This window comes from Thermobia domestica, chromosome 5 (assembly GCF_964235325.1).
Source record: "Thermobia domestica chromosome 5, izTheDome1.hap1.1, whole genome shotgun sequence".
Taxonomy (NCBI): Eukaryota; Metazoa; Arthropoda; class Insecta; order Zygentoma; family Lepismatidae; genus Thermobia; species Thermobia domestica.
This window is the reverse complement of record NC_137458.1, coordinates 159,931,755-159,949,495: the sequence shown is the minus strand read 5'-3', so window position 1 is coordinate 159,949,495 and position 17,741 is coordinate 159,931,755. Positions and strand designations below refer to the sequence as shown.

The 17,741-nt window shown below is 35.0% G+C and overlaps 1 protein-coding gene across 1 annotated transcript in view; it reads right to left on the bottom strand.

Moving 5' to 3' along the window:
• Nucleotides 1-6,177: 6,177 nt before the first annotated feature.
• Nucleotides 6,178-17,741, bottom strand: part of LOC145686207 (transient receptor potential cation channel subfamily A member 1-like) — a 176,832-nt gene continuing 165,268 nt past the window's right edge. The window contains exon 5 of the mRNA XM_081759257.1: nt 6,178-8,881. Within this exon, the coding sequence (XP_081615383.1) occupies nt 6,891-8,881 (1,991 nt within the window). The 3' untranslated portion in view covers nt 6,178-6,890. The remainder of the gene's footprint in view (nt 8,882-17,741) is intronic.

The window sequence follows — 17,741 nt, the reverse complement described above, 5'->3', positions numbered from 1 at the left end:
CACAAGATTTGACCCTAGTTCAGACCCAGACGTATGTGGATGTGTGTTAACAACTGTTGCAAAATCCGCGTCATGTGTGTTTCCTGAAACAGATTGTCACATGGGACGAAGACAGAGTAGAGTATCTTTAAGAAATTCGAAAATGGAAATAGAGTAGTTGAGCAATGGCCAAATTCTATAACCGGCCGTCTCGAAGATAATCTGTGTGAGATGGAACTGAAAGGGGGTGATTCACTTGAAGTTCGTTCCTAACGGTCAAACTATCGATGCTGACCTTCATTCCGAAAAGTTGGAGTGGATGTATAGTGTGCTGTGCCAAAATATTCTACATTGGTTAATAGAAACCGTGTCCATCTGCAACAGGATAGAGCAACATCAAACTAGGCTGGGGAAACAAAAAAGTCAGGAACTTGATTGCATCGAACTGACACTACATCCGGGATATAATCCTGACCTATCATACACGGATTATTATCAGAACAACGATTCTTCGCTAACCTATAGGAGATGGAGTCAACAGTGACTTACTTCTTTTCCTCATTTGAATTTTTCTTTTAAATAGTTTGCATTCACTGAAATTTTTGGTTTTAATTTTTTGTTCGAAAATTTCTCCAGATATACTGATTTTATGTTTAAATTTTTGGTTTAAAAATTTTTGCACTCGTTGAATTTTTTGAGTAATAATTTTTGTTTTGTATCCGTTTGAAAATTTCGTTACAAAATTTCTTGTTTGAAAAATTTGCACTTATTGAAAATGTTTTTGTCTGAAACGTTTACACTCTCTGATATTTTTTGAGAATTTTTTCTTTTAAATTTTCAATTTGAAATTTCTTGTTTGATGGTTTCTGTGCATTCACCAAATTTTTAGTTTGAAATTTTTAACATTGATTTTTTGTTTGAAATTTGTTTGCACTCATTTAATGAAGTTTCTAGTTTAAAACGTTTTGTTCTAAGACTGTAGTTCGAAATTTTTGTTTAAAATTCTTTTGAACATGGAGGCAGACTTTTTTTTAGTTTAAAATCTTTTAGGACTTACTGATAAATTTTGTTTTAAAAAAATGTATCAAAATTTTCCACTCACTGAAAAAAATAGTTTGAAAATTTTACATGTCTAACAGACATAACCGCTTCTAAAGAGTCACAGCAATTTAGATTTTAAAAATCTGGTAAAACTGCACATTAAAGAATTCAGTTTTCCGTCAAGTAAGTGCTTATTGTACCGGACAGGCATTTATTTGACAAAACGACGTTGAGCTTTAAAAATCGCTCTAACATTTCACAATCTTTGTTAAATATTTGCTGATAGCTCTTTTTCTCTCATTAAGTAAATATGAACAACCAGTGGCGCACCCAGGATATGATCAAGGGAGGGGCTAAACCATAGTTTGCCGCTTTGCCCAATGTAAAGCAGGATTGCAGCTCATTTTATCCTATGTCAAGCGTCAAAGGGTCTATAGCCCCTATAGTCCCCCTTGGATCCGCGACTGTGAACAACATTTTGTTGAGAGAGAGTTTATTGTTGTGTTGTTCAGTAAATTTGGAAAACATTTTACTTAGAGTCACCTCCAAAATTATGACATGTTTAGGTTTGACTACTTTTCTTTCTCTTGAATGAGTTAAAAATTGCCAAAGCAATACAAATTTGATAGGTTATCCTCATGGTCCTGTAAATAGATTTTGTAGGATATATGAATTTGACAAATTCTAGACGTTCAAAAGTCAAGATCAGTAGGGGTATTTTTTTAAAGCAATTTGTTAATTTTAAAAGAATCAATTTGTACCATAAGATCATTATTTTTACAGGACCATGTTAATTTGAAAATGTTTATGTTAATGACAATATATCCATTGTACTAGATCTTGGGAGATTTATTATGACCTTGATTCTTTATTAAAAATATGTAGACTATGATGTCACATAAACCTTTTGCTATGACGTCACATTTTCTCTTATTTTGTCTTTGTTAAATTCTGATTAGTGAAAATTTTGTTTCTGCTCAAATCTGATTGGTTAATTGTAACAAATATTAAAATGATATTGGTGAAACGCAATAACTGAATGAGACAACAATGAGTTGTTACCAACAAGAATTTGGAAAGATTGTGAATGATTTCTGCGACTTTTTAACGCTCAATGTTAGTTGTGTCAAGTAAATTCTAAATTGAATTCAATAAGAAATTAGTTGACGGTAAACTTAATTCTTTAATGTACAGTGTTATCAGACTTTTAAAATCTATATTGCTCCGACTCTTAGAAGTGATTCTTTCAGTTATATTTCTAGAATTTTTCAAGACAAATTTTCAAACTAATTTTTTCAGTGAGTGCAGAATTTGCAAATTTTAAAAATAAAAATTTCATCCAATAATTTTCAAGCTAAAAATTTTCAAACAATGTTGTCAAACAAAATTTCTCAAGCATTTTTTTTCCAGTGAGTTCAAAAAAATTAAACCATTTTCCGGTGAAAAACTTCCACATAAATTTTAGATAAAAAATATTTCAATTTAAAATGTTGGGTGATTGAAAAGATATTCAAACAAAAAATTAAATGAGGGCAAACAATTTCAAACAAAAAAATCAGTAATGCAAAAAATTTCTCAAACTAAACATTTTCAACGGAAGTTTAATCTAAAAACAGTGAGTGCATAAAATGTTCTAACAAGAAATTCCAACCATAATTTAAAACAAAAATTATTAATCTAATTCAGTAAGCGCAAAATGTTTCAAACTGAAATATCAAGCAGGGAATTTTTAAACTTGAAAAGTTATATTAAATTCTTTGAAGAAAAAAATACAGAGTGAAAATTTTCAAAATAAAAATTAGTAATTGCAAAAATTTTCAAACAAAAAATTCAAACAAAAATTTTTATATTAAAAATTTCACTGAATGCAAAACTTTTGAAAAAAAAATCTCAGTGCAAAAGTTTTCAAAGAAATTTTCAAACTGGAAGAATTTAAATTTGTCAAACTAAAATAACTTCAGTGAGTGGAAAAATTTTCCAACATTGAAGTTTTCGAACTAAAGTTTTTAAACAAATTTTCAAAAAGAAAGTGACAAACAATGTTTTTCTGCAACTACAAATCTTTTGAGTTTAATAGCTGAACTACTTTATTGGAAACCTAATTTTGTCAAGTAGAAATAGGATAAGGAAAACATTTTAAGCTTTACTGTCAAACTTTATCCCGTTTTCAATTTATCGATCACAAACTCTTTCTAACTATTCGACTACCCATGATTTTAGACAGAATCATGACTACAAATTTCAAGATTCGTTGATATATATAAATAATTTCATTTATTATCTTTCAGATTTAAGTATTAAATTTACGTTTTACTTTGAAAACATAAAATACACGAGTCAGATTACTAGAAAGTAGGAATGCTCTGTTTCATGTTTCAAGAAATATGTAAATTTGAAGTCAGAACATTTTGCTGTAAAACAATGAGACAATCAGACATATTCCAAGTGGATGCAAGCCTTACACAGATGTATCTATATAGGACTTAATCCAATATCCAGAAATGTACCTCCCAAATTTATATTTACAAATATGGTTCCTAAATATAAGGAAGTATCTGGAGCAGATGTATATGCATATGTTTAATTTTAGCAATTTTTAATTCATAAATGGGGACGTAGTGAACCAGTCAAATTTGCAGAAATATGTATTTATGCCTTAGAGAAGAATTACTAATTTTTGATTTTGACAATTCACAAATTTAAAGGACGATACTATGTCCGCTTTCAAAATTTAAGATCGTTTCACAATGATACTTGTATAATGTTCAAGACAATGAACCCGTGGTGAGTATAATTATATAACTATATTATGCAATAAAGCGAAATTCTAGAAGACTACTTAGGTCATAACCTATCGCGTGATATTTTATTTTATTAATTATATGTTCGTAATTTTGATCATGGGAGGAGACAAGCAGGACCCATTAAATTTAAAGAAATATATATTAAAGACCTAGAGATCATTTATTAATATTTATTTTTTTACAATTCCCAAATTTATAGGGTGGTCTAATGTATCCTCTCGCAATTTTGGAGGGGGCAGCAATGTCCGCATGTTTTATGAAAAAATAAATAAAATTCTCTACTAAACAAAATAACCATATAATATGACAAAGAATGATCGAAGACGATAAAATAGGTCATGAACATCCGAAATTTGAATATTGGCAATTTTGTTATCATAAAAGGGAACGAGATGAACCACTGAAATTTAGAGAGATACATACCTCGGTCCTATACTATCATAGAATATTTTTAATTTTAGCAATTTCAAAATTTAAGAGTTGGGCCAATGTATCCCAAAATTTTGAAGGAGTGTTTCATGGTACCCATTCTCTATTCATGAGAAGAAACAAATGTGCTCATCCACATGATCATATGTTGCAATAGTCTCATCTTAGTTGACTTTGGGGCAATACATTCAAAGTAACATATCACGCTATTTCAAACTTCTCGTACAATTATTAAATGTTCCTTGCATATATATTTGGCAAATTTTTAATCGCAGAAGAATATAAGTAAACCAACTAAATTGACAAAAATATATATTCGAGTTCTAGCAACGTTTACCAATTTTTACTTCTTGACAATTTTCAAATTTAAGTCGTAATTCCATGTATTCTCCCCAAAATTTAAGAATACATAGAAGTACTTCTTATGAAAGATAATGAATAATACTTAACTATATGGTTATATAGTTGTAATAGAGTCTCATCAAAGTATATAAATTAGGTCAATAACCAACAAGATAATGAGCACATGGAAAATACCTATATTTTTAATAATTTTTTACCCATGAGATTGAACAGCTGGGCCAACCAAATTTACAGAAATATAGTACTTGAATCCCAGAGAACATTTTCCAATTTTTATTCTTTGCAAATTTCCAAATTAAAGATTTTGTTCTATGTAATCATCCCGAGATTAGGTAATAAAGCCTCATCAAAGAGTATAAAATAGGTCAAAATCCTCCGAAATTTCAATCTTTGGCAATTTTTAAGCCATAAAAGGGAACGAGCTAAACCAACTGAACTTACAGAGGTACTCCCCTGGTCCTTTATTACCATATCAAATATTTAGTTTTGTCAACTTCCAAAATTTAAGATTGGTTGTCTGGGGGGATGAGCCAATGTTCCTTTGTCCATTTGAAAGTACATTAACTCCTACGACGTCATACCATGTGATCAAGTAAGATGACGCCCAACAACCATAGTCGAATGCGATCAACAGGGGCCCATGCTACTCACCCTATAACCCAAACCTAGCACCGTCAGACGATTATTTGTTTGGGTCTCTGCACAACTCTCTACATGGTATTAAGGTAGTTTCAAAAGAGGCCTGTGAAAACCACGTGTTACAAAGGTTTGACCACAAACCACAGTAGTTCTATAACGACGGGATTGTGTTGGCTGAAAAATTGCGAAAGATCATAAATAAAATAGTGAACGGTGGTTTCATAATTTTTTAATAGCAATAAATGTATTCCTAAATTTTGACCTCCAAAGTCTCAAAACTTTTTAGACAATCTGAAATCCTATTAAGAAAGACTATTCGAATGGTCTGTCTAATATTAAAATGATGTTACAATTTATTGAATTCTTCCCTATAGCTTTGTATTTATCTTTGGATAATTAGTTATTTTTGCTTGTATTTTAAGAAGTATTATACTATAAATTCCTTGAGTATTGTGTCGCTTATAGATGCTATTTTTTATATCACAAATCATACAAAGACGTAATTTCGAAAAAATATACTTTGTTTTGTATGATAAAGGTTACGATAGTTCAATATATGGTCCATAAGACTTCGTGACTGGCCTAGAGATTAGTGTACGCATTTGGTGCACGTGGTCTCGAGTTTGATTGTCAGTCAGAGAGAATTGAAATTTGAACGCATTACAATGATTCGAATTCCATTTTAAACTGGAGATTCATTACAGATGGCTTCAGTACTGAAAACAAAATAGCTTCTTGAATCCCCATTTCTCTAAGATGAGTGACGTTCATGTTCAAAGTTTTGTTGCAACAAGAATATTTACATTGAATTTTCTATATTGAATGAAGAAACTTCTTTAAATCCAATACATGAATTAAATAAGAAACAGGTAATTACTAAATATTTCAAAATTTTATTTCCAAAATCAAGTAAATAGTTCACTAAAAACAACGTATAAAGATCATTGCACATTTGAAAATGATATACCAGAAATATCTTCTTTTTCTCTTATAGATGATACCGATATTGATTTTCGTGGGTGGCGTATATTTTCTATTATAGATAATTTGCGTATTCTATCACGTCTGCAGTGGCCAAGATTAAACATGTTCAAAGTTTTGTTTTAACATGAATATTTAAATTGACTTTTCAGTACTGAATATAGAAACTTCTTTACAATACAATACATTAATTAAATAAAAAAATAGGTAAAATAATTATTAAATATTTCTAAAATCAAGTAAATTGTAAACTAACAAATATCGTATAAAGATCATGACATATTTTAAAATGACATACCAAAAGTATCTTCTTTTTCTTGTAAATGTTACCGATATTGATTTTCATGGTTAGCGTATATTTTCCATTACAGATAATTTACGTATTCTATCACGTCTGCAGTGTCCAAGATTAAACATGTTCAAAGTTTTGTTTTAACATGAATATTTACATTGACTTTTCAGTACTGAATATAGAAACTTCTTTATAATCCAACACATTAATTAAATAAAGAAATAGGTAAAATAAATATTAAATATTTTTAAAATCAAGTAAATTGTCCACCAATAAATAGCGTATAAAGATAATGACATATTTAATAATGATATACCAGAAATTTCTTCTTATTCTTTTGTAGATGCTACCGATATTGATTTTCATGGGTAGCGTATATTTTCCATTACAGATTTTTTACGCATTCTATCACGTCTGCTGTGTCCAAGATTAAGCATAAACCAACGCTTGCGGGTCACATCCATCTGTTGCTTCTCTACTAATTTTGAAATGAGATCATACACTTGGTAAACTAACTGAGGTGGCATTAATTTATCAATATTATCTAGCAACAGTGCTTCTTGTCTCTGGATAAGCGTACGTTTGTGAATAGCTTTTAAAAAAGGTAGGCGACAAATTAGAAGTAGGTGCTCAAATTGCCACAAAAAATGCACCTGTTCCTTCAGGCGCATAAATTCACCATGCACCTCCAATCGTTCAATGTTAAATGTAGTAAGAGCGATTAGGAATTTAGTCAGACCAAGATTGCAGGTAATAACGAAAAAGAAAAACAAAAACTCCACAGTCCATGGGACTTCACCTGTGAGGATCATTGGGTCGTAGTCGAGTAATCCAACCCATAAAACAAATTGCTTTAATGCCGTAGACACTAAGTCAATTTCATAAATAAATGTGTTATTTTTGAATTGTTTCTTTCCCTCATTATGTGCCATCACAGATTTTCTCGATAATATATAGTATGCTAATAAGAAGCCAATGATTAAGGTTAAATAATGAAACATAAATTTAATCATTATTTGTATGACGCTTACAAACATATGTGCATATTTACCAAATTCTGGAAATCTGCCAAGCACAACAACTACAGATATCCACGCAAATACCACATTGAATGAATAAACAACATTTACCCAAGTTTCATGTGGGTCAGACCACGATGTGATTAAGGCCAACAAAGGAGGAGCAGCTCTAAATAAAGGCCCGATTTCTGTTGGGTTCCGAATATATGTGGTTAACACTTCTGGGATGAGAAATAGTAGGACAAAAATGCAGCAAAATATAACTCCACCATTGAGTGTCTGATAAATTACGTTGTGAAGCCTTTCACTAGTTATATCTAAAACTTTCCAATCTGGGTGATCGTGTCGTTGACCATGTTCGAAATAAATACTTATCGACATGATAATTACAAAGGAAAAATAGGCCATAAGGAAAATATAAAATATATATCTTACTTTTCTCCATTTTAGGATTATAAATATTTGAATCAGTGGATGCTTCATCATGTCCTGGTCGCGGAGGTAGTTAATTCCTTCAAACATACCTCGTAATGTCGTCATTTGAGCTCCCAATGCATCGTATTGACAAAACATATCGAAGTTTAATACTATCCATTGGTTATATCCCAAACTGACCCATTCTGGATGCTTCTCCTGTACTAACTTAGCTTGGACGACAGGTGAATCATTGCACTCAATCGTGATAAAACTGTCCATTAACTTCTCCATGAAAGCTACTGATAATGGTAAGTTTTTTAAAATCATTTGTAAGCCAGAAGATTTATAATTTGTTTTAGTACTGATATTTGAGCCATGACGAATCAGAAAATCAATACACGGAGAAGATCTAGCTAATGTTGCACAATGTAAAGGTTGTTCTCCTACATCGTTCTTGTCGTATAATGGTTCAAGATACGGTAGCTGGTACAAAGTTCCCTTCGGCAAATCTACATTATATTCAATATATAATTTAAATATAGCTGATAGATTGTGAGAACAACGATTTTGCGCTGCTAAATGAAAGCAATTTTTCCCCCTGGAATCAGGTGCACCAATAAAAAGCTGATTATAGCACCAATCTCTCTCTGAACTTATGAGGCGATCAACCAAAGTCTGACATTCTTTACGAATAGCTAAGTGCAAGAAAAAGTAAATCTTGAAGTCTGCTCCATAATTCATTAGTAAATGAGCGCAGTCCAATGCTTTTTTCTCAGCTGCAATCCAAATTGCAGTAGTATTTTCAGGTCCTACACGGTTAATTAAAACAGAACATCTATCTATGGTTAGCAAATATGCCAATACATCAGTATGACCAGCTTTAGCTGCAACATGCAGAATAGTTTCTTCTTGGTATGCTACAAAGCAAAAACAAGATGTAATAAGATGTTATGTTTTTAATCTAAAATTACAGATGTTGCCAAATTACATGATTTAAACTTAATAATTAACTGTTTTATACTTGGTCACAACTAAATACATTAAATTTTTATGCTAATCTTCCAGATAGAACTAGTGTTACAGCAATCCAAATCACTTGCCCTTGTTTCTGCATACAAAGTAATATTATTTCCTTCCTATTTAGTTTACTTCTAAATGTAAAGTTTTTGCTAATAAATGTAAAAGTAAATACTATATGCTTTCAACATATCTAGATCTCGTACGATATTCTAAGCCATAATTTACAATTTGTGCACATTAAGTACCGTGAAAATTATTGTTCACATATACATTAAAAAAAGCATAATATAGTCGAAGGACACCATGGTCTCAAAAAATAAAGTGTGCTTTTATTACGTAATGAAAAAGTCAACTTAAATTATTTCATTTTCACTATATGCAATTATAATTGAGAATATGGTGGAAAAGCACAGACAATGCAACTGCTGAACTGGCGGTGAATTCTTCTGTACTTCGGGGGGGGGGGGGAGGTGTTAATGTTTTCACAAAATTATTCAATAGCGTTTGTTCTATCCCGTTTTTCAGAGAAGAGGTAAATACATATCTTACGGTTAGTACAAATTACCTAACGATGGATTATAGTTGGGGGCAAATTAAACAAGAAACCTTAGATCGTATTTCAATAGATAGCATGGACTAGAAATAGAGTTCTACATATAAGTAAAGATAATTTAACAGAGGTAGTTGGATTAATCAGAATATACATTTCGCGTCATATAAAAATAATACATGATACTGATTACTTTTAGAACCTAGGTGTTACCAGTAACGGTATCACTGTCATACTTCCTGCATTTACAACTCAATTAGTATAAGTTACATCGAACTTTATTGCATCAGAAATATGCTGAGGTCAACCTACTCTTTGAATCGTCCATGAATGTCTAATTAGGGATGTAAGGGATGCATTCTTTTCTGCGACAAATGGCTAAGAGCTTGAGTACTGCTCCATTTCTGGCCTCTTGAAGATTTTAATTTTTGTCGCGCGTCTGAGTTTGATAATTCCGTGGTAGAAGAATAGCCAAATTCACTTTTACTTACAAGATACATTCCAGAAGTGCCCTCTCGGTATTCGTGTAAAATTGATTCAAATGCAAAGTTCTCCGCGGCCCAATGTCTATTATACTAATTGAAGCGGCCCATAGCGGTAATTGCATAATATTTATATGTCTTCATATGTCCGAAATTCTATTATACACTACTATAATGCTCGGACACAAAATTGCTTTTAGTTTTTTTTTTTTTTTTTTTTTTAAAGATGAAACTGGACATGAATATGGGCATATGCAAAACAAATTGGATCAAGTACTGCTTCTCTGACACACCTTATCTACCCCGGCTGTCATCTTGGATCTGCCATATTGGATTCAATTTTCGTTTCTTCAAATGGTATTAGGTGCAAGTGATACCTCAAAATTAATTACTCCTGACTGCTTGAGGCTGAGTCCAGTACTTTTCCTGGTATCATAAACACTTAGATAGATGAAATCCAACTTATATGTAACATTTCAAGCAGTTGGTAAATCTGTTGAATACTGAAACAGACTTTTCCTGTGCAGTCAATGCATAAAAAGTCTCCATTTTAAAAATAATCTTTAATGTTTGAAGAGTGTTGCCCATGGAGTACCGTCTATCGAAGGCATTGTTACTCGTTGTGTGTATAATGTATTATTTCACTACATACTGCAAGTGAGACGAGAGAGAGAGAGAGAAAGAAAAGGAAACACTTATAACATATGAGTTAGAAAATGGTTGAAATAAGCTAAAAATATCAAATCTGGAAGAATTTTAAGCAAATATGTTTGTAAACCTTTGTCTCCATTTATGACCGTACCTCACTAATGCATGAAAATTAAAATTGACAAATTAAAATTGATGCATGTTACAAAGATAACCAAGAAGGTTCTGTCACTTTTAGTGGAGGTCTGTGTTCAATTGGCAATCACATCCTGAGTTAAATACGAATGGAGATAAAGTGAAGGTCAATTGTTGGTGTGGGTATATCTAACATACTACCTGGTTGTGGCGGTTCAGTTGCACCGTGAAATTGCGTAAGGACAAAGTGAAGATAGAGCGTCATAAGGGCGCGTAAGCTGTACGAGTTCAAACTGAGGACAAACGCCGCTGCAGCGGGAAAGGAGATATGCCTGGCCTTTGGTGAGGGTATGACGACGCTGACAGTGCAGCGGTAATTTTACAAGTTTAAGGACGGTAATGAAACTCTCGAAGTCGTACCACGTGCCGGAAGACAACACATGTACAAAATGAATATATTCGGGTAGCAATTGAGGTAAACATATGAGGAACTGGGACTACAATTGAATGTGAGTGGAGAAACCATTCAGCAGCACCTCCAACAACTTGGGAAGCACTACAAGTTTGGTCGTGGTCAATGGGTCCCACATGATTTGACTCCGGGCCCAATGGCCACGCGAGCAGCACCTGTGTTTCTTTTCTGTCTCGTCTGAGGAGGGAGCCATTTTTGGCCAGGGTGTTGACATATAATGAAAAATAGGTCCTGTGCGAAGCTCCACGATGTCGTCATCATTGGTTAGCACCCCATGAACCCGTTCCAAAACAGCACTACATCTGAAGAAGGTCCTCCTGTGTGTTTAGTGGACTGCTCGCGGCATTGTTCATTGGGAACTGCTATCAGGTGGTCAAAGGATCAACGAAACTGTGTACTGTCAGCAGTTCAACCGTGTTCAAGAATAACTGAAAACTATGGACCCATCACTTCTGAATCGCAAATGGGTCCTCCTGTTACAGGACAACGCAGAACCCCGCGTGGCTAGGATGACCCGGGACACCATTCTATAGCACTATTGTATCCGTCATGCTTCCCGGACCTTGTACCGTCCGATTGTCACCTGTTACACTCCTTGGACAATTACCTTAGAGGACGCCAGTCCAAATCCCTGTATAGGTGCAAACTGCACTTGATACTTTCTTCAATTCACGACCCATCAAGTTCTACCACGATGGTATCCATGGCCTTCCAGAACATTGGCAGAAGGTCGTCGATGCTGATGAGGACTATTTTTCGTCTCCCTAGTACGTCTTAGGTGACATATCGATGTCACAACCTTCCCAATCACAAGGCCATTGGGCTTCATTTAGGTGCAGCTATGACGTCACAATGAGTAGATAGAACAAAGACGACAGATTCCTGTGTGCGGTTGAACGATACTTGTGTGGTTAAATAGCAAGCGCGTCTTTTGAATGTGTGTATGTGGTGGTGTTAAGTGAATTTTTATTTTAAGTGTTTTAAATTTTTACAATTCGGAGGCAAAAATACCTTTTACTTATTGTGTCCCGAATTGTAAAGGGAATTACAGAAACGGCCCAAAAGTTTCTATAATTTTCCAGAATACAATCTAGAAAATAATCGAATAGTGCGTAATATAGTCCTTTATTTTTCCTTGACATCACTGTTGGGTGAATGTACAGTTTGTTCTTTCTTCGCCTCCTCTTTTTCATCAAAAGGGCAAGAAGAAGCACGCTTTCACTCACTCAAGACATTTTCCATGAAAATATTCGTCTTGTTTTGGTTGAAGTACTGGTGGACGATACGCGAAAGTGTGATGTGGACTAATGTGATAGTGCCGTTAAGTAATAAAAATATTTTGTTTCATTCCGTTACATTAAAATTGTCAATATACGAGTGTTTTAATATTTTTGTACAGGCTGTTATTAATTTGCATTTTTGTAGCTCAGAGGATAAGTTAACAAACTGATGAGGGCTACATTGCATGATAGCCGCACAAGGAGGAAGTGAAAATGTAAGGGGCTCATTTCCGTAACACTACTTACATTTACTTATTGAAATCGACGGACAAGTATAGTAGACTCAAGTCTATCCAGGAGGGGGCGCGGTGGCTCAGTGGTAAAGCGTTCACCTCTGGTGCTTGGGGTCCCGGGTTCGATCCCAGCCCCCGCCAAGTGAACTTTGTGGTGGACAAACACCGTGCTCGTGGGTTTTCTCGGGGTTCTCCCGTTTCCTCCCACTTTCTTCATTCCACCATTTCACTCATCTCTCATAATCACCGTCTCCTTTAGCCTAACCGTCATAACCGTGGGACGTAAAACTCAAAGATTTCATTTCATTTTTTTTCAAGTCTATCCAGCCTAGTGTGGTGGAAGGGCATTCGGATAACAAAAAGAAAAGTATTGTACACATTTTTAGCATCAATCTTTATGTTAACTTAATGTGCGACATATAAGACTATAAACACTGTACACACATCTATACAGTTTTAAAATTAACAAAACATACCCCTAATTCAGAAAAAGAATAGAAGGCACAGTGGCTCAGTGGTGGATTCGAGTGCTAATCGGCTTACTGTGCGGACATGTAAAAAGTGCTCTGCGAGTGTGTTTCTAAAGCATATTGTTTAGAGAGCTGTTTTCTCGAGAACGTATAGTTCTCTGTTGATGTTTTGTTTATCAATGAATCATGAATACAATGCGTAAAAATACCATCAAATTTGAGTTTCATAGGAGTTTACGCCATTTAAGACCGACGCCACTTGTGGTTCATACCTGGCTTGCGAGAAAGTAAAGCTCACATTGGACAAGTTGAGGCCATTCAATTGCACAACGAACATTATTATTTTTATGTTAAGTTTGGTGCTCCTAGTACCTACGATATTTTTTACGTACAACACCTGAAAAGATGATTTTTACTCATTCTGATGTGACTTAAAGTTTTGTCCATATTATGAGCGGTTGTGAAGATGTCGCACGAGTGCAGGTTTCAGAATTACCCATTGAACTCAGTCCCGAAGTGATTCACGTAACGCCAAACCCTTATAGATCTATTTCTAAAGTACTCAATGAACAATGATCTAATAAATTACATTTTTCTCTTCGTGTTGTGTATATGACTCTAAAAAAGCATATTCCGTCTAAATTGACATTTCAAGGTCATCGTGCTACAATTATGTATTCTAGTCAGCCCAATATTTGTTTCTACTGTAGCAGTAGTATGTTTATAGTCACTGTATTAAACGTTAGCCTCGTAATATACCTGCCCGACGTTCACCTGGTCGTCAACACATGACTGAGTTGTTTGTCGGACCTTTTTTTCTGAATTCCTCAGTATTCAAGCTCTACTTCGTCTCGCCCCAACATTACCTCGTCAACAGCTGTGGATATGACCGAACTTGAACCAAGTGTTCCTAACACACAAGATGTGCAACTTTTCCCTCCTTACGACCACCTGATTCACAAGCGTCATCCCCTGTTATTACTAGTGCTTTCAAGACACGTTCGGATATTCGTACCAGTGTAACTCCTCCCGAAGTTTCGGAGTCCTCTGCCTGCTCCTGTACCTCTCCTTCTAGCTACTTCATCAAGTCTACCCCTCAATAGTAATGACGTGACTGTTAACTTGAGTGCTTTTCCTAAGAACTCTATAAGTGAAAATTGCGCTGATAAGTTGTTGCTGCGTACCCCGAAGACACAACTGGACGAAAAAAAACGAGAGGTATGAACAGCTAGGAAAACGTCACGTGATCCTCGTGTACTTACTTCAGACGGTGCAGTCTTCTTCCGAAGAAACAAGTGAGTATTCCTCCCAAGGTTCCTCCAGCAGTTCCTACTCAACCATAGTGTTTACGTTTTTGGTATTTTGTTTTCGTGTTGATACGAGTGACTTCCCCGTTTCTTTTTCCCAATATGTTGTTTACATATTGGTGCTTGTGCGTTCCTCTAGTTTTTTCACTCCGTATATTATGTTTCCCTTTCATTTTGCAACACTTAACTTTAACAAATTTACCAGCGCTCTCAAATTTATTACTTTACATGACTTTTTACGTTGTCACTTCATTGAAGTTTGCTTATTACACGAAGTTGGTACTGCATCCTTTGTGAATATCCAAGGCTACAATATTTATTATAATTTCACTTACAATGCTGCAAGTACAGCCATTCTTGTTAGTCCAGGTATACAGTTTGACAATGTTTTTTTTACCATCCATCTGCTCGCTTAATTAGTGGTATGAAAGGTGATGTCAAACTTTTGAACTTGTTCTCGTTCTCGGGGAATAATCAAAGGGCTGTCCGCAATGAATTTTTCGAAACAGTTGTTGCCCAGGGATGTGCCGGGTATTATGCTGGTCTCATTATCAGGGGTGATTTTAATTGTGTTATACATCAATTACAGCAAATTCCGGGCTACAATTATTGTGCTATCCTGCACAGGTTGGTAACAGGTCTTGGTTTGATAGATTGTTGGCTTACACTACATCCCGATTCCCCAGGTTTTATCTTTATCACGCATACAAGCTCGCCCAGGATAAATTGTTTTTTGTTTCTCAACCTCTGTTTCGTGGGCTACTTAATATGCAAATTTCCCCCACATGTGCTTCTGATCACTTTGTACCGCATTTAAGGATTGTTAAAAGTAAACAAAATACTAAGAGGCAGAGGTCTCTGGTATCTCAATACATCTATTCTAGTGGAACAATTATATGTATACACGACTCCAAAAGTGCATTACCACTTGCTCTCATCCTTTTCCTGCAATAGCAGGCAACCCAGAAAGCTCGGCGGTCAGGTTGGTTGTGAATTCAAAAGGCGTTGGACCAAACCGGAATTTTGTAACAAATATATTAGTGTGACAAACTCCAAATAAGAGAATAAAACAAATTGTTAAGAATGACAATTTTATTATCGTGACGGAGTTGGATGACATCAAAAGTTACAAAATGTTCTTACTTAAGCAGTTCAAACAAAATGAATGACAACAAACAGATACCAGAGGAAAGCATTTCTCTTCCCCCCCCCCCAAAAAATCTCATAAAAACGAAAAAGTTACATAATGTAGTTTTAATATAAAACCCACACAAAAATTTAAAAAGTTGACACCCGAAAGGCAAGAACAACTAAGCCGCAGTGAATGAAATTGTGCACAGATATTTAAAACATAAAATGAGGGACATGGGTTTCGTATTTTCTTAAAAGAAACGGTTGGAGGGGCACGGACCCCTCCAAACACTTGATCACCAAATATCAATAGTGCTAGTAACAGTACGTCAGATGTGTGTAACGGACAGGAAGAATTGCAACGAAACTTTAAGTGTGGGAAACACGCAAAAAACAAACCAATACGAGCATTTTCATTTTCCAGGAGAAAACGGTTTTACGGGGCAAAAGCCCCACCTAAAGTTTTAAAGTTGAAGCCGGATAGGCAAAAAGAAGTGAACCGAAGTGAATGAAATTGTTCACAGATATTGCAGACGCAAAATAAGGATACGGGTTCCGTATTTTCCTGGATAAAACGGTTGGGTGGGGCACCGACCCCTCCAAACCTTTGATCACGAAATATCAAAAATGCTAGTAACACTATGTCAGATGTGTGTAAAGGACACGAAGGATTGCAAGGAAACTTTGTGTATGGATAATAGCGCAGAAAAAAGGAATACGGTTTGTTTTATATTCTACAAAAATGGGTATCAGGGGCAAAAGAACGCGCTCCAAAATTTCAAAATTTGACACCCGAAAAGTAAGAAGAAGTGAACCAAAGTGAATGAAATTTTGTACAGGTATTGTAGTCACAAAATGAGGGACTACGGGTTTCGTATTTTCCTGGAGAAGACGGTTAGGTCGGGCACGACCCCTCCAAACCTTAGATCACGAAACATCAAAAGTGCTAGTAACAGTATGTCAGATGTGTGTAAAGGACATGACGAATTGCAATGAAACTATGCGCATGGACAATGTGCAAAAAATGAAGGTATCCTTTTTATTTATTTTCTGCGTAAAAGCGGTTTAAGGGGGCAAAAGCCCCACCTAAAGTTTTGAAATTTGAGGCCCGAAAGGCAAAAAGAAGTGAGCCGAAGTGAATGAAATTGTACACAGATATTGTAGACATAAAATTAGGGAATAAGGGTTTCGTATTTTCCTTTAAATATGGTTGGGTGGAGCAGGGTACCCACCAAACATTTGATCACGAAATATCAAAAGTGCTAGTAACAATATGTCTGATGTGTGTAAAGGACATGACGAATTGCAACGAAGCTATGCGCATGGACGATTTACAAAAAAGGAAGGTATACGTTTTATTTATTTTCTTCGGAAAAACAGTTTAAGGGGGCAAAAGCCCCCACTGAAAGTTTTGAAATTTGAGGCCCAAAAGGTAAGAAGAAGTGAACCGAAATGAATAAAATTTGACACAGATATTGTAAACATAATATGAGGGTATACGGGTATCGTATTGTCTGGAAAAGACGGTTAGGTGGAGAACGGACCCCTCCAAACCTTTGATCACGGAATATCAATAGTGGTAGTAACAGTACGTCAGATGTGTGTAAAGGACAGGAAGAATTGCAACGAAACTTTACGTGTGGACAACACGCAAAAAGTAAACCAATAGGGTCATTTTTATTTTGTAGGAGAAAACGGTTTTACGGGGCAAAAGCCCCCACCGAAAGTTTTGAAATTTGTGGCCCGAAAGGCAAAAAGAAGTTAGCCAAAGTGAATGAAATTGTACACAGATATATTAGACATAAAATTAGGGAATACGGGTTTCGTATTTTCCTTGAAAAGGGGGTTGGGTGGGGCAGGGTACCCACCAAAGATTTGATCACGAAATATCAAAAGTGCTAGTAACACTATGTCAGATGTGTGAAAAGGACATGACGAACTGCAACGAAACTATGCGCATGGACGATGTGCAAAAAAGGAAGGTATACGTTTTATTTATTTTCTTCGGAAAAACAGTTTAAGGGGGCATAAGAACCCACCCGAAAATTT